The following is a 25,900-nucleotide window of genomic DNA, read 5'->3' as shown; positions in this document are numbered from 1 at the left end:
AATCCTAAACAGTTTTTTAGATATGTAGCAAGTAAAAGGAAAAATGTACATGGCAGATTGATTTTAAAGAATGCCAATGGTAGGGAGGTAACTGAATCAGTTGAGATAGTTGAGTTACTGAGTGAGCACTTTGCAAAAATATATCATCCAGGTGGTGACATTGCAGAAACGAATAAACCAGTAGATTATATGGGAATTGTGGTTAATGAAGTGGAGGTGAGTAGTCTATTGCATAACCTCAATGTCAATACATCTGTGGGATTGGATGGTATACCAGCTCGTGTTGTACGAGAAGCAGCTAAAGAATTGTCAGTACCCTTGACCATATTGTTTAATTTGAGTCTCGGGTCTGGGTTAGTCCCGAGCGGGTGGAAAGAGGGGAAAATAGTTCCACTGCATAAAGGTGGTTCCAAGACTGCTGTTGTAAATTACCGACCGATTAGCATATCAGGAATCATTGTCAAGGTCTTAAAGAAATTAGTCAAGAAAAGAATACAGGATTGGATAGATGAAAATGGGATATTGTATCGGGGACAACATGGTTTTGTGAAAGGTAGATCATACCTCAGTTACTTGCTCATGTTTTATAACACAGTGACGGCTGAACTGGATAGGGGTAATGGGTTTACAGTGATACTACTGGACCTTGCCAAGGCCTTTGATAGGATACCACATGGAACCCTAATCAGTAAACTGGAGCAGATGGGTATAGATATAGGGTTGGTGAGATGGATAAGAGGGTGGTTGAAGGAGAGATATCAAAGAGTGGTTTATTCAGGAGTGGAGTCTAAAAGACGTCTTGTGACTAGTGGAGTGACACAGGGCTCTGTTCTTGGACCACTGCTTTTCAATTTGTTCATCAATGATATTGGAAAGGATCTGAGAGGAAGTGTTCACTTGTTTGCTGATGATGCAAAATTGGGTAGAGCAATTGTGAGTGCACAAGATGTCAAAATTTTACAGGATGATTTGGATAGTTTGGAGGACTGGGCTAGTAAAAATGGATGTCAATTTAATGTGGCAAAGTGTAAGGTTATGCATTTTGGGGTGAAAAGAATAGCAGCAGTATATCGCATTGGTGGAATCATAGTCCAGGAGATTGATGAGGCCAGGGATTTGGGAGTGTTGGTGGATAGGGAGTTGAAGTTTAGGGGCACATTGCAAAAGTAACTAAAACAGCTCACCAAATCACTTGGCTTCTGAAAAATACTTTAACATGCAGAGACAAACAAGTTGTTGTTCCTCTGTATCGAGCCTTGATAAGACCCCATCTGGACTTCTGTGCCCAGCTATGGGCACCAGGGTTTCTTTGTGATGGGGAGGAAGTGGAGAGGGTCCAGAGACGAGTGACCAAGATGATAGCAGGTCTGTGGAATGAACCTTATGAGAATAGGTTGAAGATTTGTGGGTTGCAGAAATTGGACGATAGGTGAAGGAGGGGTGATATGATCGATACATTCAAATTACTGAAGGGTTTTTATAAGATTGATCCAGAAGATATTTTTGATAATATGACTGGTGGTGGGAGGACTAGGGGCCATGCATGGAAGCTGGGTAAGAGCGTGGTTGACAAGGGTGTTAGAGCTATGTTCCTTACTTGGAGAGTGGTAAATGAGTGGAATAACTTCCAGAGTCTGTTGTGGGTGCTACGACTGTGAATGAGTTCAAGGCAAGGTATGATAGATACTGTGTGAATGTTGAATAGTTGTTCTTGACATGATGTTAGGGCCTCCTTCGATGAGTCTGACGACTCCCTGGAGTTTCCCGGAACAATAATAATAATAATAATAATAATAATAAATTATTAAATTACTCTTAATAATTACTTGAGGGTCCAATTCTGTTGAACTCAACAAAGTGCTACCAATTTAAGAAGTTTAAGTTGAAGGACCAGAATAGGAAGGACTCATATTGTTAAGTAACACTTTGTTGAGTTCAACAGAATTGGACCTTCAAGTAATTATTAAGAGTAATTTAATTATCAAATGAGTTGCATAAGAGGTATCTTATGAGAATTTGAAATGATAACTAAAAAGTGTCTGACTTTGAATGGAGTGTGCATGTTAGTCTCTTTATTTCCTATGTGTTATCCTATCCTTAACATTTAACTGATAAATTAGTTCCTTGTGAAAAATTCTTTTGTATTGTATCTTAAAGTTCAGCAATGCACCGCTCATAAATTGTTCGAATCATAGTGGGAAACCCTTGGTGTACATAAGTGTAATAGTCTGATGACCATGATTAATGAATACGTACAATTGATCTTGATCAATTACTTTAGAAAAATAAGTGATATATTAGATACTGATTGCCAGTACCTTGATGTTATGTTTTCAAACGTCTAGTCTCAGAGTGGAGCAGGACAAAAATAAATTTCTCTGAGACGATAAGGGTATTTGCTAATCAGTGAGGTTTAGAGGATGTTTTGTTAGACAAATTTTAGGTTCTTCTAAAATCCTTTAAGGGAATCTTATCAGGGCAATCAAGAATTATTGGGGTCTGGCATTAAGACCCAAGAAGGAGATAAAAGCTCCAAAGTAAGCATAACAGAATAAATCACCTGACGCTAGAAATAGATATTATTAAGACAAAGTAATAATTGTAATTTATCAGGGAAACACGATATAACACTATTGACTATTTCAATACAATATCAACTCTGCATATGTCACTGTCTATTTCCATATTTAATTTGTCATTTTCACTAAAACTTGTTCCTAAAATGTTTTACTTGTTCAATGATTCCATTTAGGATGCAGGCTGATGTTTTCAGTGTTTCTGCCTATTTTCCCAGGAATGCCTCATGCATAACTTTTCCTAACTGACCCTCATACTCGATTCATAGTTTTGCCAATGACAGCATTCTCCATTCTTCTTCACATGACAAATCTTGAAATGCTCAAATATCCCAACCTTCAAGATCATGCAGTGTCCTAATGCCCTTCTCCATGTGGATGATGAATGCAATGTTTCCAAAAATACAATTTTATCTTTATTTCTTTCAAACAGAATCAAACTGCTATTATTTCTTCAACTTCTCATGTCAGAGTGATATATTAAAAAAGGAGCAAAATAGCTGATCAAATTGTGTGCAGAATTCAGTTTTAGAAAGTTTTTTTCACTTGGTTAGAAAGTAAATTATACTTGCCAACAAATTATATTCTTGTTTTATCCTTTATCCAAGTGTTAGCAAACAAATTTTATGTGTGTGAAGTATTTTCACAACTAGGCTACTTGTATATACAGGCTGATGACTTCACATTAGTTGTCTTAGTATCACATAATACAAATCACACTTCCTTTCAGATATGCATAATGCCATGCATTAATGGAAGGCCATCATCTAGAAATGCTTTGAACTTAATTAAGTTCTCATCAGTGGAAACCAGACCCAGGAAGATAGAAAGATTGACACCCCCTTAATGCCTAGCATTATGCACATCCAAAAGGAAGTGTGCTTTGAATTATGCGATACTAATGAAAATGATGTAAGTCATCATCCTCTATATACAAGAAGCCTAGTTGTGAAAATACTTCACATGCATAAAATTGTTTGCTAACATGACTTCGTCTACACCGACTGAGCTACAGAGCCTCTATGTTTATTTATTGATTCATTTATATATTTTCATATGGTTACATAATTAAGTGAAGTATTATTACACGTTTTTTTAATCTTTCTTCATTCTGCAATTTGGCATAAGTAATGAATATTCAGGCAAAGCATAATTAATTAAATTACAAACATTGCTTGAAATTTACAAAAAATTTTTAAAAAAATCATTAAAAATTGATAAAAGTTTTTAATGTTTTTTTTTCTCCCTAAATGTTTGTTAATAAACTTTAATTCAATATGCTTCAGCCAAATATTCAGTGCTTCAGCTAAATTTCAAACTGAATATTCAAGTATTTGATGTTTCAGTGAAATCCCACTTCAGCACATTGCTAGTATTTAACATTGGGAAAATGATATTAGTTTTCCAGTTTTCTTCACAGCACATGTAGATAACCAGAAAAGTGAATATGGTATGAAAAGAATGGAATGCAGAGTGTAATTTGGAAACTTGTTGATGTGATCTTAGATAACATGCAATAGGCAGAATAAAAGAATTCAAAATTTCAGATTTGACAATGACATCACAAGATATGAAATATTTACTATTCTCACCATTACCCATGAGAGAAAAGTGATTATGCAATTTATCAACATATAATGAAAACATAAAATGCATTGAGGCTTACCCCACTCTGAGCCGCTCTAACAAAGGGAGCTGAGTTTCCTCTACAGCTTCCTCAATTTCCAGCAATTTAATAATATATGTAATGTTGGCATTAGGTGGAACTGTGGGTAAACTGAAAACAAAAAATTTACTGTGTGATGATTTTTTTCAAATACATCTTACATAATCTATTTTTCAGTAATGTAACTATATAACATTAATCAACTTCTGACAGATAGGCTAATACGCTGGTTACACATAACTATTATTTTTCAGGATATAATACCGTATACTAAAAATAATAATTATAAAAACTTTAATTAATAGTTTCCTATATTTCAGCAATGCTACATTGCTGTCATCATGGATCACAAAACAATGATATGTGCATGCAGGCACTAACACTGGGCAAATGAGGCTGAAAAAAGGCAACCAAAGTCAGGCCTAAATTAGGTAGTCTTGGTTGCTGGGCTGAAGATCTTAGGATGAATACTTCGTAAATTTGGGACAGTCTTATGCATCCAAATTTGTAGGGAGGGTTTGGATTTTCAGGACTGAGGCAGATTTGAAGAATAGCCTCTCATATTTGTATTTGCTGCAGTGTAATATTATTATTATATAGGCATCTAAATGGAATCCGAAGACTCATTGCGGGAGATCCAATCTATCCACACAATCTATCTTATCTCTCCTTGAATCCATTAACAGAAAAAGCACTCACAACTGCTCTGGCAACAAATTCCATTGATTCACCATTCTCCAAGCAAAAAAAGCTATACTCCTCACACTCCTACTGACCACACCTTTATTCAACTTTCAGGGATGACCCCTTGTTCTGTTCCCTCTAGCTAAGTATTGAAACATTTCCTTCACATCTATCCTATAAAACTCTTTAAGCAACTTAAATATTTCTATCATATTCCCTCTTTTTCTCCTATCAACCAGTTTCCAATGCACACACATTCAATCTGACCTCATAGGGAAGATTCCAAAGACTACTCGCCTGTGAATCATCTCCACCATTTCCCCATCCTCAAGAAACCCAGGGGCCAGATTGGAGCATAGTAATCCAAATGTGGGCATATCAAGGACTTATAATGAGTAATGACAACTTCCTCATCTCTACTTGTTATGTGTTCTTCACTAGCCAAGTAATCTTATGGGCTACCTTAGCAACCTTGGCAATATGTCCTCTAAATTTTAACTCTCTGTCTACCACTACCCTTAAATCTGTAATATTTTATAATTTTAGTTTAGGTGTAAGAGTTGGGGTAGAAGTTGTGCACTTGTTTATTTGCCAAGTTAAGTGTACAAAGTTGAGTTTTAAGTTTGTTTACAAAAGCATTAAACTTTGAACACTGATACAAACATGACATTGAAAGGAAAGTCACTGCATAGGTTTGCACGAAAGGCAGATAAGAAAGACATTGTAGCCTCTCTTTTAGGCTTACATGGTGATCCGAATGCATTTTTGAAAATTATGGAGACAACTACCGTGTTTGAATAAAACTTTAGTTTAATATAACTAAAATCTACATTTGATGTTTCGACCTTTATGTCAAGGTCATCTTCTGGAGCATACAACTATACACAGATATTATTTTTTATTTTATTTTTTCCCACCAGAGGTCAGGCCAACAATTGTTGTAGTGGTTGGTCAGTGTCTTTAACAAACCAGTTTGATTGTAGTGTAGCTTGTTATCTTTGTATAGTTGTATGCTCCAGAAGATGATCTTGACATAAAGGTTGAAACGTCGAATGTAGATTTTAGTTATATTAAACTAAAGTTTTTATTCAAACACGGTAGTTGTCTCCATAATTTTCAAAAATGCATAGACATTGTAGATTTGTCAAAGATGATAAGTGTCATGAGTGAAGTATGTATAAGGGATAAGATGTCATGGATGTTTGTGTGGAAAGGCTGAATAAGAAAAAACAATGAGTGTGGGTATATAGGAAGTGTGATATTCTGATGGACCATGAAGCTTGCTTAAATATGAGTTTCAATACGAGCAGGGAATGCTGTCATAACTGACACATCAGTAGAAGATTAGGCAAATGTTCAGAGTGTATGGAAATGGTAGAAAAAAGTTTGATTTGATGATAAAACAGGTGATTAATTATACAAAGATAAAAAAAAGTGAAATTAATGATAAAGTGGGCAATAATTACATCTAAAAACAAAGTACAGTCAACGGTATGATAATACCATTAACTGAAAGTGTGTGACTGGCAATAAAATAGTAAGAGAGAATGATAGTGAAAAAACAGACACAAGATTTGAAAGATGAGGTGGATGCAGAGTGAAATGAAGAGAATTGTAAATATGTATGGAAGAGTGAAGAAGATGAAAACAAATGATGTTGGTATGAAAATGTTAACAAGACTCATGAGTGATGTTGTATGGCAATTCAATTATTAGAAGTTGGTAAATGAGAATATGGACAAGGTTCGATTTCCTGGAGGAAAAATTAATACAGTGACTGAGGCATTGTATATGATGACTAAGCAAGCAAAAGAGTTGGTAGTGGTAGTAGAGACAAATGATTTGACTGGAAACAAGGAGAATGTAAGATTGGATATCAGGAGGTTGCTGAGAAGGATAAAAGATAACAGTGTAGTAGGAAAGGCAGTCAGTGCACTGCCCAGGTATGACAGTGATGAGATGACATAAAGAGCAAGAATCATGAATGATATGTTAGCAGAAATGTGTGAAGAGAAAATAGTGCAGTTTGTTAATATATGGAACGAGTTTGAAGGAAGAATTGAATGATATAAGAGTGATGGATTCTAATGGTTTTGGTGGGAGTCATTTGGAGAGACTGCTGCTGGAAGGGGGAGTAATGAGTGCACAGAACGAATCTGAGCAAGTAAGAAGCGATGTGAAAAAAGCAGGAGAGTGAAGTAGTGGTTATGAATGAAGAAGTGGGCAGCATGAGTGTAGAGAATGAAAGAACAAGTGAGCAAGACAAACATGGATAGAGGGAGACTGGGGATAGAAGGGAAACACAGCATGAGAAAGGTTGATGCTCCAAGAGGATGCGAATGGGTGTGTAGACAAACAGGAAGGGGATGACCTGGGATGTGGGGAAAACAGTTGGATTTGAAGAGAGTTCTGGGACAAGTAAGGAGAAAAAGAAATAGTCTGAGGAAAGTATGAAGAAGTCATATCTAATAAGTAGTATCAGTGAAATTTTTACAGATTCAGGAATGAGCTGTTATATTTGTATAGAAGAAGTAGTATCAGAAACAAAGGAAATGGTTGCATTCAATGGGTTTTTTCACTAAAAAATAATTGGACAAGTGAGACAATGGCTGGATAAGGATGACATTCTTGTAGGAATAGAGACGGAAGGGTATAATGTATTTCGTGAAGACAGAAAAGGTAAAAAGGGAAGCCAGGTGCTATTAATGATAGAAAAAGAATTATGTCCATAGAAGGTAGAGATGCAAGCATGAAATAGTGGTAATGGTTTCATGACAGTATGGTGTGAGATAGAGCTGAATATATTCTTGGATGTTGCTATAGACCTGGTAATGTAGAGGGTTAGCAAATTACTCAATATACATTCGGATGACAATATAGCACCTGGAAGTAAAGAAAATCAATTGCTTGAGTTTTTGAGGGACAACTACTTCAGGCAGTATGTAACAGAGGACACACGAGGATTGAGGGTCATGGATTTGATCATCTCATCAATGGATGTATTATAAATGACTAGGAGGTGCAAGGTGAACGTTTAATGATAAATTTGCTCCTGTCTTATACTTATATGTAAGTAATTGTATTGATATAACCACCTTTCAAATGTGCTCTAACAAATTGTCTGAGTAATATGAAAAAGTAGAGTGTATTAATTATCGAAATTGATTCAGTGGTTCCTGTAAACTAGTTCTTCAAAAAATTCAAGTCGTGTGTTGAGTCAACTGCCATTCTCACCTTGACGTTACTTATTAATCCTTCTTCAAAGTCAACAGTCGAGATATGTCCAACGCACGCTAATTGTAAAAGCTGTAAAGCTAAGATAGATGAAAATGAAGCACTTCAATGTTCTTTGGAACGTCGCAAATATTATCATCCCATATGTATAGGAATAGCGGAATCTAAATTTCGTAAAATGTCTAAGGACAAGAAATTAAAATGGAAATGTCAATTTGTATTAATAGTAAAAATGACTAAAAATGACCTTAGTACTCAAACTAAACTAAATAGAAGCAATGACGGTTTGGATTTAACCAAGGCAGTAATCAAAGATGACGGAGAAGCTGATGTTAGGGTTTTCCTAAGAAAATTCAGGGTACAGGTTTTGGAAGACCTAAATGCCACCAAAATAGAAATTAAAGATGATAATTACGCGATAAGAAAAGAAATGGAAACTCTATTTAAAGAAGAATTAAATGATCTGAAGGCATCATTGGAATATAGCTTTGCATGCATTCAAGATCTTAAGAACAAAGCCGAATGGATTGAAAAGATAATTAATGACCTCTGCACTAAAAACACTGAACTACCAAACGAAAATAAAATATTAAAAGCCCAAATGAATGATCTGAAATGGGAAGTTAATGAAATTCAACAGTGCTCCAGGATGAACAATATCAAAGTAAATGGTCTACCAGAAGTTCAAAATGAAAATTTGCATACTATTACTTAAAGACTGGTAAATCTACGTGAAGGAAAAAAAAAGAAGGCATTAATACACATCCACAGAATACCCACTAACAGAAAAACCGACATCAAGCCAGTTATTATTCAGTTAGAAAGCAAGATTACTAAAAATAAATGGAGATGATGGAGGCAAGAAAACTCAAGATTACAGCTCAACAAATTGATGAACAGTTAAAACCCATTTCCATCTACATAAATGAACATTTGACTAAACTTAATAAGCAACTTCTTTATGAAGCAAAACAAATGAGAGCAAGTGGTGCAGTTAAATATGTATGGGTAAGAGATTGCAAACTATTCATGAGAAAGAATGACAACAATAAAGTGATACGGATAAAAACACTGGACGATTTCAACAAACTCAAACAAAGAAGGCAGTAAATCTAAATGTTAACTATGAATATAAACTTAATGGAGTTAGAATTTAACATGAATAATTTAGATTCTTATACACCTGTAAACTGTAAAAATATATATAATTTAACTTCTGTTAAGAAATTTTTTGATACTACTATAAATTCATCCAAGAATTTCAATATATATCACGTTAATATTAGATCTATAAGGTTAAATTTTGATAATTTAATGTTACTTTTTACAGATATCCAATCATATATAGATGTACTAGTCTTAAGTGAAATATGGATCAAATAGCTTGAGGTTGATCATTATTCTCTCGCAGATTACGATATGTATTATGATTGTCGCGATTATAATCGTTCAGGTGGATTAATTCTATATGCTAAAAAAAATATTTATAAATTTCACAGACTGGAATTAAAATTGCAAAGTGCTGAAACTGTAATGATTTACGATACAGCAATGAATATACTTATAATTGCTATTTACCGTGCATGCGATGGCCCAGAAGATATCTTTCTAACAGAGCTAAATAATGTCTTAAAAACCTTAAAACATGACAATTTCATACTAGTGGAAGACATAAATTTGGACCTTCATAAGAGTAATAGTAAAACTGAAGAATATAAAAATATATTATCTACTCATGGGTTTCTTGCTTACATCAATGGCAATACGAGAGAAGTGTACAACTCGACTAGTTGCATTGATCACATATTCATAAGAACCAGAATGGCCTATGAGGTATCCACTGCAATCTACATTAGCAATTATTATTATTATTATTATTCCGGGCAACTCCAAGGAGTCGACTGACTCATCGAGGGAGGCCCTAAACATCATGTCAAGAACAACTATTCGACGTTCACACAGTATCTATCATACCTTGCCTTGAACTCATTCACGGTCGTAGCACCCACAACAGACTCTGGAAGCTTATTCCACTCATTTACCACTCTCCAAGTAAAGAACCTAGCTCGAACACCCCTGTCAACCACGCTCTTGCCCAGCTTCCATGCATGGCCCCTAGTCCTCCCACCACCAGTCATATTTTCAAAAATATCTTCTGGATCAATCTTATAAAAACCCTTCAGTAATTTGAATGTCTCAATCATATCACCCCTCCTTCGCCTATCGTCCAATTTCTGCAACCCACAAATCTTCAACCTATTCTCATAAGGTTCATTCCACAGACCTGCTATCATCTTGGTCACTCGTCTCTGGACCCTCTCCACTTCCTCCCCATCACGAAGAAATCCTGGTGCCCATAGCTGGGCACAGAAGTCCAGATGGGGTCTTATCAAGGCTCGATACAGAGGAACAACAACTTGTTTGTCTCTGCATGTTAAAGTATTTTTCAGAAGCCAAGTGATTTGATGAGCTGATTTAGCCACTTTTGCAATGTGTCCCCTAAACTTCAATTCGCTATCCACCAACACTCCCAAATCCCTGGCCTCATCAATCTTCTGGAGTATGGTTCCACCAATGTGATATACTGCTGCTATTCTTTTCACTCCAAAGTGCATAACCTTATACTTTGCCACATTAAATTGGCATCCATTTTTCCTAGCCCAGTCCTCCAAACTATCCAAATCATCCTGTAAAATTTTGACATCCTGTGCACTCACAATTGCTCTACCCAACTTTGCATCATCAGCAAACAAGTGAACACTTCCTCTCAGATCCTTTCCTATATCATTGATGAACAAATTGAAAAGCAGTGGTCCAAGAATAGAGCCCTGCAGCACATCACTAGTCACAAGCCGTCTTTTAGACTCCACTCCTGCATAAACCACTCTCTGGTATCTCTCCTTCAGCCACCCTCCTATCCATCTCACCAACCCTATATCCATCCCCATCTGCTCCAGTTTACTGATTAGGGTTCCATGTGGTATCCTGTCAAAGGCCTTGGCAAAGTCCAGTAGTATCACTGTAAACCCGTTATACCCATATCCAGTTCAGCCGTCACTGTGTTATAAAATGTGAGCACGATACCGAGGCATGATCTACCCTTCACAAAATCATGTTGTCCCCCATACAATATCCCATTTTCATCTATCCAATCCTGTATTCTTTTCTTGACTAATTTCTCTAAGACTGTGACAATGGTTCCTGATATGCTAATCGGTCAGTAATTTACAACAGCAGTCTTGGAACCACCTTTATGCAGTGGAACTATTTTCCCCTCTTTCCACCCTCTCGGGACTAACCCAGACCCGAGACTCAAGTTAAACAAAATGGTCAAGGGTACTGTCAATTCTTTAGCTGCTTCTCGTACGACAAGAGCTGGTATACCATCCAATCCCACCGATGTATCGACATTGAGGTTATGCAATAGACTACTCACCTCCACTTCATTCACCACAATTCCCATATAATCTACTGGTTCATTCGTTTCTGCAATGTCACCACCTGGATGATATATTCTTGCAAAGTGCTCAGTCAGTAACTCAACTATATCAACTGATTCAGTTACCTCCCTACCATCAGCATTCGTTAAAATCATTCTGCCATATACATTTTTCCTTTTACTTGCAACATATCGAAAAAACTGTTTAGGATTCTCTTCAGCCTGCAAGGCCAATGTTCTTTCGTAATCCTTTTTTGCTTTTCTTACCACACTCGTTACCCTTCTGGCCTGCGCTTTATACTGTTCATGTGCCTGCTGGTCACCTTTCTCCTTAAATTCCCTCCATAGTTGTTTCTTTTTTTGCAGCTCAAGCTTAATGGTGTTATTCATCCATTTAACCCCTACTTGATTTATTATTCGGACTCTAGGTATACATTCAACCATTGCTTCATGCAAATACTTCTTAACTGCCTCCCATGCACTATCAACTTCTAGTCCTTGCAGTTGAACATGCCATAGGACTGAACCAATCAAACTCCTAAGCTTGTCATACTTTCCAGCCCGATAATTCCACATGTACCCTGTCTTAATTGAAAATTCCACACCTTTAGCCACCTCCCAAGTCAAGACCCTATGATCACTTTCACCAATTGGTGGCAATGTTGTCATATTTGTTACAGCCAAATCCTCAGATGTAATTACTAGGTCAAGCACTCTCTGACCCCTAGTATTTTCCATTACATGCTGTCGCAGATAATTATCCCTTAATAACCTCATAAAATCCAATTTCTTCCTCCCGTGTGTCCTCTCCTCACTCCAATCAATGCGACCATAGTTGAAATCTCCCATAATAATTACCCTCCTTCCACTCATTTCTTCTATTTGCTTGTGCATACTGTCACCACCATCTTTTCCATCATCTGGTTTATAGCAGCACCCAATTGTAAATTTAGTTCTGCTAGCCACAATCTCACACCAAATGGCCTCAAATGTGCTCTTTTCTCTATCCTGCAATTCATCTTCTATTCTCCTTGGCTGTAGCTCATTAGCTATCATCAACAATACTCCTCCCCCTATTTTATTCTCCCTGTCATTCCTGAACACACTATACCCATCACATTCAATCCCACTAGCTATATCATCTACAGTCAGCCATGATTCACTAATACCAATAACCTGTGGTCTGGAAGTGCCAACCATGGCCAAAAACTCTTCCTTCTTGTTCCTAATACTCCTAGCATTATTGTACATGAATTTAAGACCCCCATTAGCCCCAACCCTACCTTGATGCCTTATATTAACTATCCCATTCTGATTTGGTGTCCTTATTCGCTCAAGCATATTATATTCATTCATACATTCAACTGCCTCCCTAAGGACTGTATATCTACTCCCCCCCATAATAAATCTGGTTTCCCTGAATTTGCACATCCACTACATTCAGCAACACTTTCTCAAGTCTCCTTACACCGTAACCATTCAAATGCAAGCCATCCATCTTATATAGATCCTTTCGCCCATCAAACTCACTCCACACGTCCACAAATTCCACACCACTTGTCATACATCACCCACGCATAAAGTCATTTGCAATTATGGCCCTCCTTTTAAACATTTCACTGTCATACCATGGCAAAAGACTAATCATTCTAACTCTCTCACTCTTTTCTTTTGCTACCTCAAACAATTCATTCAGGTCCACTATCATTTCCATTTTATCACCTTTCAAATCATTTGTACCTGCCACAACAATCATTTCTTTCACCCTTTCCTTTTGCTCTCTAATAGACTCAGTTACTTCCTTAATGGTCCCACCAGGTTGGTACGATTTTGTCAAATCCTCTACTAACACACCTCGTACTAACGAGTCTCCATACAGCACTCTATCCTTCATTTTATTCATGTTCACACTCATACGCCTATTTTTCCTGTCATACTTTTTATTATTAGATGGTTCATTCAGTCGACTTTTGCTCATACACGCTAGCTGCTGTTTCACCCTTTGTATCGCACCACTCAACAACGCTATCTCACTCATTGCATCTATCTCATCTTTTTTATTCTCTGTAAAACCATTTATATGCTCTGAATTAATACTATCATTCACACTCTCACAATACAACCTCGCCGTTTCTTGTCATATCCCTATTTTCTTCATTCTGAAGTTTGACAACAATATCACACTTACGATCTGAAACACACTTCAATTCCTCATTCTCCCTACATTTTCTACACACATTCACTCCTTTATTATCATCTGACCACACTCCGACTGCACTCCGCAAAGCGTACATTAAGCAGATAGTACACTGAATCATCTCCTTTATATTATCGATCTTGAATGAAGATGGTGAACCATCATTACTGGCTGCCATTTTCCTTCGTACGGGAGCCATACTTATTTCAACATATTTTATCTAATTTTAAAATGAAACACACAAAAACACACAAACAGACGCACTAAGATACACAAGGCAAACAAAACTACGCAATATTCAAGAGAATTTATCAACGATAACTGAAAATAACACTTATCTTATCACGAGCTGTTACGGACACAACACACTACGAATCCCTCTAGCGGCGATCCATATAACAGATCACCATTCGATACTTTTAAAACTATCTATACCTGATAGTGTTAACATGAGTTGCACAGGTAGTCAGAATAAATTTGTAATTGGCACCAATTATAAAAAATTTGAAAGATACATAAAACATTATCAACTGCCACAAACTGACTTATTAGACACAAATCAGTTTCAGTTATATGATGAATTTATCAAAATGATTAAATATGCAGACACTAAATCGCAATATCATAAAACAGTTACTACAAAAAAGGACATTCACACACACACACACACACACACACACACTGGATAACAGATGAACTAAAAAATATGATAAAGACAAAAGAGAAGCTCTACTATAAGCATAAAAAAAATCCATACAATTTAAATTTTGAATATGACTATAAAAATTTCGTTAAACATCTAAAGGAAAAAATAAAACAGGTAAAAGAACATTCTCTGCTATCGAAATTTCTTTCTTGTTGTAATGATAAAAGTAAAGAATGGAGGTTGGTCAATACGATAATAGGTAACACAAACCAGAAAACACGAGAATTTCCAGAGGGCTATGACATCACTTTACCAACTATGGCAGTTGTGTTTTCGACCCTGCAGAAAGGGCAAAGTATGTCAGCCACCTTCCAAGGATTAAGAATTCTATGTATCTATATGCAGTAAACGAAGATGAAGTGAAGAGTGTAGTAATCGGATTAAAAAAAGGGAAAAAAGTGGGATGTGACAACATAAACGTTAAAAAGTTAAAAATTATCATTAGGCATAAATTAAAATTTTTACAAATATCATTAATAAATCCTTTGAAGATGGTAAATTTATAGAACACCTAGAGACTGCTTCAGTTGTACCGTTATTTAAAGGAGGAAATAGAAATGAAATCAAAAATTGCAGACCAATATCTATACTATCCACAATCTCAAAGGTTATTGAAATTCTGATTAAAAAAAAACGCTTAAATAGCTATTTAAATACATCCTTTTACGCTACTAATCAATATGGGTTCAGATCCGGAAGCAATACTGAAAAAGCGCTACTCGAGTTTCATAAAAAGGTCTACAGTGGAATACTTGAAGGAATGCACATGGAAGCTGTTTTTCTTGATATATCTAAAGCACTTGACTGTGTTCATCATGATCTATTGCTATTAAAAATGTCCAAATACGGCATTAGGGGAATTACTAATGACTAGTTCAGATCCTATCTAAATAATTGAAAGCAATATACCAGCTATGATATATTTAGAAGCACAACAAACATAATAAAATACGGAGTCCCACAAGGGTCGGTACTAGGACCCATCCTATTCATAATATATGTTAATGATCTATGCAAATACAAACTTTTTGGCAAAATTATATCCTTTGCTGACGATACGGCTTTAGTATATACCGAAACAACCCTTGAAAATCTAAAAAATCGGATTAATAGCGATATGTTAAAACTAAGTACATGGTTTAGCAACAATGGATTTAACATTAATACCGACAAAACGAGATATATGTACTTTACATTAACAGACAAATTAGATCACAGTATAACTATAAAATGGCATGAAAGGAAATGCAGTAATATCTAAATTGTAAATGTAGCTTAATCAAAAAAACAAAAACCGTCAAGTATTTGGGCCTCCATATTAATAGCAATTTGAAGTGGAACTCCCACACCACTTTCTTAACAAATGAGTTTAGGTTCATAATTAACAGAATATATTACGTTAAAAAATTTGTAAATGCAGCATTCTTAAGATGTTTATACTATTCCTGGATAAATTCTTCACTGCAATATAGCATTACCTATTGGGGAGGAGACTATTATAACAATCTACTTCCATTAATAAGAATACAAAACAGAATAATTAGAGCCATAACTACTACCGACTTTGCACATTCAACCAATGATCTATATATCGTTCATAATATTCTACCATTTTAGAATCTATATCTCTATGGTTGTCTGTTATATGTAAAAAGAAACACTGAAAGTTTCTTGGTATATAAGTCTTATACCAAGCCTTATAACATAGTCTTAATATATACCATATACTTGGTATATATTAAGACTATGGATTGCGCTACGGTCGAAACACACTGGAAGTACCTAAGGCTAACAAAGAAATTTTTCATAAATCTTTCGAGTACATTGTGAAACAACTATAATAAACTTCCGAATGAAATTAAATCTATAATCTCAAAATATGTATTCAGAAAAAGATTCAGAAACTACCTTATGGGATTAAAGAATGTTGACAATTATTTTAAACGTATAGTATAATTATTATTCGTGACACCTCCAAGGAGTCCAAAGACTAATCACGAATAAGAGATCATTATAACTCATATATCATAACCAATTAAGGTATTGATTTACAAACTGGTTCATTCAATTAGGAATTAAAATATCAACATGTACATTATTATAACTGGTAAGGGAGCCCTCATAGATGCGGTAACCGAACTCTCAGTGTCTGTTTTAAGCTAATTACTTTTCTAGTAGCCAGTATGGCTATGGCCCTTGGTTACACATATTTGCATTAACTAGCTTACATTACTCTAAACCAATTACTTTTTTTTTTTTTTTTGAAAGTTTATTTTTCACTTGGTTTGACTGAGGTCACTGAGGTCTCTTCAGTGGGACCATTTGACAACTCCTATAGGTAGAGATGACCTTGCTAATGCTTCTGCCTGGTATCTCCACTTGGGCCTGGCTCCCACTGAAGAGACCTCAATAAAGGTCGAAACTAGTCTGGGTAGTGGCCCTTCCCTTAATGTATAACATTAGACATATCCGCAAGGAGATGTGTTTTGCATTACAGGAGATACTGAGATAGGAATGTTGGTAGCTTGCTCCACCTTTGCAAGGAGTCGCCCTGGTGTTGTATCACCTTACCCTAGTCCTGAAGATACTTTCAGGCGCAAACTTTTTTGCTCACACTTGGATAAAGGATTAAACTAAATTTATTAAAACCAATTACTTATCATAACTTTGAAACCATTTGAAATATATTATATTCTACTTGCATATATGAGAAAACTTTTTATTAACCACAATAAAATAATAGCCATAATAAGTGTTAGTACCAACAGAATATGATAGTAATACTTGAATTTTATTTTGTAACATTGTACTGTGCAGTGAATTGTATTGTGAAATATTGTCATAATTATACAAGTTGAATAGTATAATATGTATAATTTGTATACGTGATGTGATTTGTGTTTTTTATTTTATTTTATTTTTTAATTATTACTATTAATAAACATTAATAGTAATAATTAAAAAATAAAATAAAATAAAAAAGTGAGATGTCAAATCTCCATTCAGTTGGTGAGAGTGACCATGAAGTAATTATCTAGGAGGTTGTCAACCATGTGAGGTCTTCTGTGAGGAAAGGTATATTTCCTCACAGCTAGCTACAAAGCTGGTGATTATGAAAAGCTCAAGAGACAGCTTGAAGTGGCAGCATGGAATGAAGATGAGTAGAGAGGAGATCAATGCTGCTTGGGTAATATTCAAGAATCTATCTAGTAGAAGAAATGCTAAATTTATTCCAAAGGTCAGAAGATGAAATAAAGTAAGCATGAAATGGATGAATGAAGAGATTAAGCATGCACCAGATAAAAGGCATTATGGAGGCAACACAAGAGGAGTGGTAATAATCAATTCCCATGAGGATTACAAAGAACAGGCAAAGAGGGTGACTCTCAATTGGTAAGAGTAAAAAAAAAAAAAAAAAAAAAAAAAAAAAAAAAAAAAAAAAAAATCCCAGGGAGTTTTTTCGATATGTATCCAGAAAAAATAAGAATGATTATAATAGGATGGCACTAACTGGAGAAAATGGTATAAAGACAACTGTGGAGGTTATAGCTGAGATATTTAATGAGTAGTTCATAAAGGTCTTTCATCCTTGTGAATATGACACTATGGAGAGTTTGATAGCAGTGGATGATAAGGAGGAGGAGAGACTAACTTTGAGTGAGGAAGAGGGAGGTATATGGGAAATTAAGCAAACTTGATATTAATAAGGCTGTAGGACTTGATACAACACTGCATATTTTGAAGGAATGTGCCATGAGTTGACTTCTGCCTTGGCATATTTGTTTAATGAGTCTTACATGTGGCCAAGTTCCAAACGAGTGAAATGAAGTGAGAAGTCAAGCATCAAGACTAATCTGTGGGTGTGTCAGGTGTTGTGGTTAAAGTGTTGGAAAAGCTGGTGAGAATCAGGATGCAGAATTGGGTTGTTATCAGGAGTATTAGCTCTCATGGACAGCATGGATTTGCTGAAGGAAGGTCATGCTTTAGTAATCTACTTAATTGTTACAATAAGGGGACAACAGCATTTGATGCAGGAGATGGATACACAGTAGCCTCCATATGTGCAAAGGCTTTGATAGATTACCGTGGATTTGGGATACTAGTGCATTGAATTGGAGATTGGCTGGCTGATAGGTATCAACAAGTTGTGTTTGGAGGAGCAATATCCCAGGAAAGAAAAGTCACTTTTAGCATACATCAGGGGTCAGGTTTTAGAGCCACTGCTGTTTAACCTGTATGTTAATGATATTGAGGAAGATTTAAATGGGGATACACAGCAGATGAAGCAAAGTTGGGACGAACTATAATGAGTAGAGTAGATGTTGTGGCCTTGCAAGAAGACTTGAATAGACTGAATGAATGGGCAAGGGAGTGAGGATGCACTTGTATATTTCCATATACAAGTAGTCAAAAGGTGTGACACCTTTTGATCACTTGTATATGGAAATATGACCTTGCATTACTTCAACCTTGGTATCACTTCTGGGTCTGGCTCCCAATGATGAGACTTCAATAAAGGTCGAAACTGGTCTGAGCAGTGGCCCTTTCCATAATGCATAACATTATACATGTCTGTAAGGATATGTGCATTGCATTATGGGATTCTAAGGCAATTGATGTGAAGTCATTAGCCTCTATATACAAGTAACCCAGTCATGAAGTTAATTCACATGCAAGATTACTAAAGATTGCTTACACTTGAATAAAGGATGAAATCAAGAATATAATTTCTTGGCATCTTTAATTTATGGAAAACTTTTAACAGATGGAAAAAATATTGATAAATTACAAAATGATGAAGTCTGTTATGAGTTTAAAGTAAAATTAAGGGAAAATATTGATGGAGAAGAGAATATAAGGAATGATGATATAGAGGCTAAATGGAAAAAGGTAAAATAAAGTCCTGAATGATACAGCAGAACATGTTTTAGGATATGCTAAAAGAAAGAAAAAATAATTATTATTGGCAAAAACTTGGAGACTAGGTCAAAATGAAAAATGATAAAAAATAATAAGGCAGAAATTATGTGCAAGAAATACTCTCCAAAAGGAAAATGAACTTTAAAAAAATATAAGATTTTAAAAAGTTAAGAGAAGTGCTAGAAAAGATAGACAGCAATGGTTTGAAGAACCGGCATTGAGGGCACAAGCTGTAAAAAAGTATAACAACAGTGAGTTACACTATTATATGAAGACTTTCCAGGGAAGCCATGCAAAAGAATGTCCCGGTGAAAACAACATTTCAGTCAAATCTTGAACAATAGCAGTGATAATATATGAACAGAAATAAAAAAAAGAAAAGAAAAAAAGAGTAGATGAATTAAAAACTGATACCAGCCCACCATCTAAATTGGAAATTAAAAAAGGCTATTAAAGAAATGAAAAATCGGACAGCAGCAGGATATGATGGTATCACAGCAGAGGTTCTAAAATTTCACACCACAACAATCACAGATATACTCCACCCACTTATACCAAGGTATATGGAAAAAAAAGAGACATTCCCCAGGGATTGGGATACAGGAATAATAATAATAAAAATACCAAAGAAATGAGGAGATTTAGGAAATTGCAATAATTGGAGGAGCATAAACCTGCTATGTGTCATCAGCAAAATTTTCTGCAAAATTACTCTTTCAAGAATCTTTAATGTTTCAGATGAGGACATAAGAAGAAAGAAGTCTGGTTATGATAATGTATCGGCAAATATTCACAAATATTCACCAGACTGTCTATTAAGAATAATAGTCTGGTGAATATTTGCCGTTTGTGGATTATGAAAAAGCCTTTGATTTCATTGCTATAGATTGTGTGTGGAATGCGTTCAAAACAATGTCACAGAAGTTAATAAACCTCATGCAGGAAGGATATAAGAAATTCCAAATCGGAATTTGAATTCCAATTTGGAATTTGTTATATCCTTCATTCATTGAATTACCTTTGTAGCTGTTTTTTTTTTTTTTTTAATTAGAAAGAGTTCTTTTTTCTGAGGAGTTGATGTTTTTAGAAAGGTGAGAAGAACTATCCTAGAGTTAGCCTAGTGGCTGGTGCTTCGTAACCACATGACTGGGGAAGGAGCATCCTAGGTTCGATTCCCATCGATGACGTGAGGAGCCGAAGGATCTTCCTCAGCCATAGCCAAGTTAGCCAGTCTTGGGAGTGGACAGTAGGGTTTTTTTCCCAGTTTATCCTGGGGTTTTTCATCCTGAAAAGCAGGCAAACCGGCCTTGAAAACTCAACACTACAAGACATAGGATACACCGTGGTGTAGGGCACCTTATCCTGTGAACGGTTTGAGGTCTGATGATTAATAAACCCTCAATACCACAAGGTAAAGAAAAAAAAAAGTTGAGATGAGAAGAATTGCAGTCTTCAGTCTGATATCATTTGCAACAAGCTGCAAAAGAAAATACAGGGACTTTTCTATGTTCAAATAAAATCTATTTTAGGAAGGTGTTCTGGTGTAATAGCAAATCATGTTGGAGGCTTAATGGATTTTTTACAACACTCAAAAAGAATTAAAATAGAATTTAATACTTCCTATATTTCGTTCTAGTCACTAGGACATCTACGGGGATTACAAAAACAATTAATGTAACATATACACAAATAACAAACAATACTAAGCCCAACCACGTGGGTGACACTAAAGTCCTATCTAGGTAGAGCCCTCTAAGGGCAGTAGTAGGTCGCCTGGAATGTATGGTGGAAACTCTGGTGATGAGTGTTTCCCAATTCTTCGGAAGCTTAATGCAACCATATTTATTGAGATTTGGTTGGTTTTTGAGAGCTGCTGCTTCTAAGAAAAGTCTCTCTTTCTTGAATTTGCTGTGGTGGAGCATGGTGGGTTTCTTCCATGATACCCTGTGGGTGGTGTCCAAAACATGGTCAGCCAAGCCTGAATGGCCATAGTTGTGTTTGAAGATGTAAGACCTGTGTTCCTCTAGACGGATGGATGCTGATCTGCTCCCAAAATTGAGATAGCCTCATACAGTAATTTTTGCTAGGGTTTGAACTAGATGATGGATATGGATTTCACAGCTTTATCATTATTATTATTATTCAGGCCTGCATGGAGTCAAAAGACTCATCGTGGGAGGTACTTTCTTAGAAACACGAGTCTATTAAGACTCATCGAGGGGAGTCCCTCCTAGGAAACACAAAGTCTATCGTGCCACTCCTTAAATGCATTGACCGTCCTCACTCTCACCACTCTATCAGGCAATGCATTCCATGGTTCAACCACCCTCCATGCAAAGAAATCACTCCTCACCCTCTTTTTCACAGTATCATTCCGTAACTTCCAGGGATGGCCCCTTGTCATGACTCCTTCCTGCTGTTCAATCAAGTGGAAGAACTCCCCAGTGTCAACCCTGTAACCACCTCTCAACAGTTTAAAAGTCTCAATCATATCACCTCTCCTTCTTCTATCCACCAAACTCTGCGGTCCACACTCCCTCAGCCGATCGTCATAACTAACATTGTATAGTCCTGACACCTTGTTATCCATCTTTGTAACCTTTCCACAGTTAATTTATCCCCTTCAAATCCTACGGACCAGATCTGAGAACAATAGTCTAAGTTTGGTCTGATCAGAGTCTTATACAATGGAATGATAACTCTTTTATCTCTGCAGGTCAATGTCCTTCTCATTATTGCTGCAATCCTCTGTGTTACCTTCACTACCTTTGCAATATGTCCCCTAAATTTCAGGTTTCTATCAATCATCAACCCCAGCTCTATTGTCTCCCCTACTTCCTCCAGTTTAACTCCTCCCATAGAGTATGCAGTGTCCCAAACCTCAAGACCTTACATTTTGCTGTATTAAACTGGCATCCCCAATCATTTGCCCATTTACCTAGCTTATTCAAATCCTCTTGCAGGGCTACCACATCTGCACTATTAATAATAACCCTTCCCAGCTTTGTATCATCCACAAACAACTGAACATCCCCATGCAATCCATGGACAATGTCATTGATATAGAGGTTAAACAATATAGGTCCCAGTACTGAGCCCTGTGGAACCCCACTTGTAACCTTCTGCCTCCTTGAAACTGCCCCACCATACACAACTCTCTGATACCTATCGGACAGCCAATTCTGAATCCACTTGATCAATCTGACATCGAGACCCATGCTGCAACTCGAATATCAGCTTATCATGTGGCACCCTGTCAAATGCCTTTGCTAAGGCTAGGAAAATGGCAGTATATGCCTTTCCCTCATCTAATGCTCTTGTAACTTTATTATAAAAGGCTAGCATATTGCTAAAACAAGAGCGCCCCTTCACAAATCCATGTTGACTCTCACAGACAACACCACGCTCATCTGCCCAATGCTGTATACAGTCCCTCACTACTTTCTCCAAAATCTTACTAACTACTGATGACACACAAACTGCCCTATAATTAGACACTTCCAGTCTGCTACCAGGGTGGCAATGGCACTATATTACCTTCCTTCCATTCCATGGGCACCTTTCCTGCAGCCAGACTTTCATTGAAAAGCTAGGTCAAAGGCACCGTCAGTTCCCTAGCACATTCTCTCAAACCTCGTGGTGAAATACCATGCAATCCCACAGCTTTACTGACATCCAGAGTACTCAGTATTTGAAACATACCTTCCTCCTGCACCTCAAACCTGCCCTATCCCTCTAGTATTCAAATTGACTCCTCCAGGATGAAATACTCCAATAAAGTCTTCATTGAACAATTCCACTATGTCCTCTGCATCAGTCACTCTATTCCCATTTTTATCCCAAAATGTCATTCTTCCACAGTCATTTCTCCTCCTACTGGCCACATAGCTAAAAAATTCCCTTGGATTTTCATGGGCCAATCTTTTCTCATATTCCAGTTTTGCCTTCCTTACCATACTAGACTCTCCTGGCCTGTCTCTTATATTCTTCATGCATCTTCTCTTCACCTGTCTCCTTATATCCCTTCAATAGCCTCTTTTTTGCATGCAGTTCCTGTTTAATATTATTTGTCTCCAAATTGTGTCCTCTTTTTCACTTGTGGAATACAGCTTACAATTGCTGCTAACAAATATTCCTTCACAATTTCACAAGCACTAATGATATCCCGGCTTCCAATTCCTCCCTTCACGAAACTTCTCCAAGTTGGCATCTAAGACTATTATAATCACCCGCTTTATAATTCCACGTACGTTCCCGTCTTTTTGATACTCCTCTCTGTCTATTAATTTTCCAAGTCAAAACCATATGGTCACTCTCTCCAATTGGTGGGAGAGATGTCATCTCAGTTATTATCAACTCTTCTGATGCTATAACTAAATCCAAAACTCTTGAACCTCTTGTTTCCTCTGTTATATGTTGCCTAAGACATCTGTCCCTTAAGAATTCTAGAAATTCCATTCCCTTATTGCTACATGCATCTTCCTCTCCCCAATTTATACTGCTGCAGTTAAAATCTCCTATAACAATCATTCTTCTTGCACTTGCCATGCTCAACTGTCTCAACATCTCCTGGTCCCCATCCTCTGTGCTCCTTGGTCTGTAGCAATACCCCACTAAATATCCTGTCTTGCCCACCTCCACCTTACACCAGATGCTTTCAAAATCATTAGTGTCGCAGTCTTCCAAAGCTTTCACTTTTAGAGGACATAGGTTGTCACTTATCATAAGCAGTACTCCACCATCATGCTTTCCCTTCCTCCTGCTGAAAAATGCTGTACCCAGCAACTTCTATTCCTGTTATTATATCCTCTTCTGTCAACCGTGTATCAGTGATCCCAATAATCTTTGGCCAGGCTGATGCTATCAGTGCCATCAATTCCTCTCCCTTATTCTGAATACTCCTGGCATTAGTATAAAGCATAAAAATGCCATTGTTTCTATACCCAGCATTATCCCCTCTAGACTCCACTGGGCTCAGCGTTACCTGATGTCGTCCCCCTTCTCCCAAGTACCCATTCCTACAAGAGGCCACCCCTGCTACCATCCACACTGGGACACACTGACTCGTTCAGAACAGCAATCTCTCCAGGTGCCTATGTCCTTCCCTCATTCAAATGCAAGCGGTCTCTCGCATACAATTCCTCTCTGTTCTCAAACACACTCCAAGCATCCACATATTCCAATCCTCTCTTCTGACAAATTCTCGCTATTATGCCATTCAATATCACCGCTGTTCTGCTCAGTTCGTCACTATCATACCTAGGCAACACACACACTATCTTTCCTCTCTATGTCTTCTTTCGTACACCCTCAAGCAAGAATCTCATATCTCTCGCTGCCTATTTACAATACCACTCAAGTCATTTGTTCCTACCATCACAATCATCTCATCCCCCTTTCACCTCTCTTAATTGCCACAGCCACACTTTCCATCGTTCCTCCTGGCAAAAACACTCTTCACAATCCTATCTTGAACACCACAGATCATTGAGTCCCCATACATTACACCTCTTACCCTCGATTGCTCACATGCATCCCTCTCTCTCTCTCTTGTAACACTTTCTCTCTGTGCTCCCCTACTTACCTGCCTTCCTGACATCACTCTATCCCTAGTCCCTGTGCTCCATTGCATTCCCTCTCTCCTGCTGTTTCCATTCTTTCTTCATCTATCATTCCCATATCTGACACTCATTCCCTCTCTTCCACTTATCCTATTCTCACCTCTTCTATCATTCAGTCAACTCTCTCTCATTCCCTCTCCTCTACTATTGTTCCTATTCTCTCACTCCTCCTCTGATTCGCCTTGCATTATTTATAAAGTTTTTCTAAAAAGTTATTTCTTTAGAAATAACTTTTCTGTAAGACTTTACTGTTGTTCCAATGAATTTCATGTCTGGTTCATTATTATTATTATTACGGGTATCTCCATGGAGTCAGTAGACTCATCGCGGGAGACCCAAACTAGCAAAACAATATCTGTCATATCTCTTCTTGAATTCATTTACAGACGAAGAGCTCACAACTAAGTCAAGCAATGAATTCCACTCATTCACCACCCTCCAGGCAAAAAACCTTGTTCTGACACCTTTGTTAACCACACTCTTCTTTAATTTCCAGAGATGACCTCTTGTTCTTCCATCACTATCACACAGCTGAAACATTTCCCCTGCATCAATCCTATAAAAACCTTTTAGTAATTTGAATGTTTCTATCATATCCCCTCTTCTTCGCCTATCAACCAATCTCTGCAATCCACAAGCTCTCAATCTATCAATGTAGGGAGCATTTTTTATATCACTCACCAACTTGGTCACTCTTCTCTGAACCCTCTCCACAGCCTCCTCATCTCCAAGGAATCCAGGTGACCAGACCTGAGCACAGTAATCCAAATGTGGAAGTATCAATGCTTTATAAAGGGGAATAATAACCTCTTTATCTCTGGATGTCAGTGTGTTCCTCAACAACCAAGTAATCCTAT

At 36.9% G+C, this 25,900-nt stretch overlaps 1 protein-coding gene across 1 annotated transcript in view; it reads right to left on the bottom strand.

The window, feature by feature from the left end:
* Positions 1-25,900, bottom strand: part of zda (peptidyl-prolyl cis-trans isomerase zonda) — a 308,048-nt gene that overhangs the window by 213,187 nt on the left and 68,961 nt on the right. Inside the window, exon 5 of the mRNA XM_090402905.1 lies at positions 4,243-4,353. Coding sequence (XP_090259031.1) covers positions 4,243-4,353 — 111 coding nt within the window. The remainder of the gene's footprint in view (positions 1-4,242; positions 4,354-25,900) is intronic.

This window comes from Typopeltis vanoorti, chromosome 13, assembly GCF_054136105.1.
Source record: "Typopeltis vanoorti isolate ZY-2024b chromosome 13, IOZ_Tvanoo_1.0, whole genome shotgun sequence".
NCBI lineage: Eukaryota > Metazoa > Arthropoda > Arachnida > Uropygi > Thelyphonidae > Typopeltis > Typopeltis vanoorti.
The sequence above is the reverse complement of the archived record's forward strand: the minus strand, read 5'-3'. Positions and strand labels throughout refer to the sequence as shown.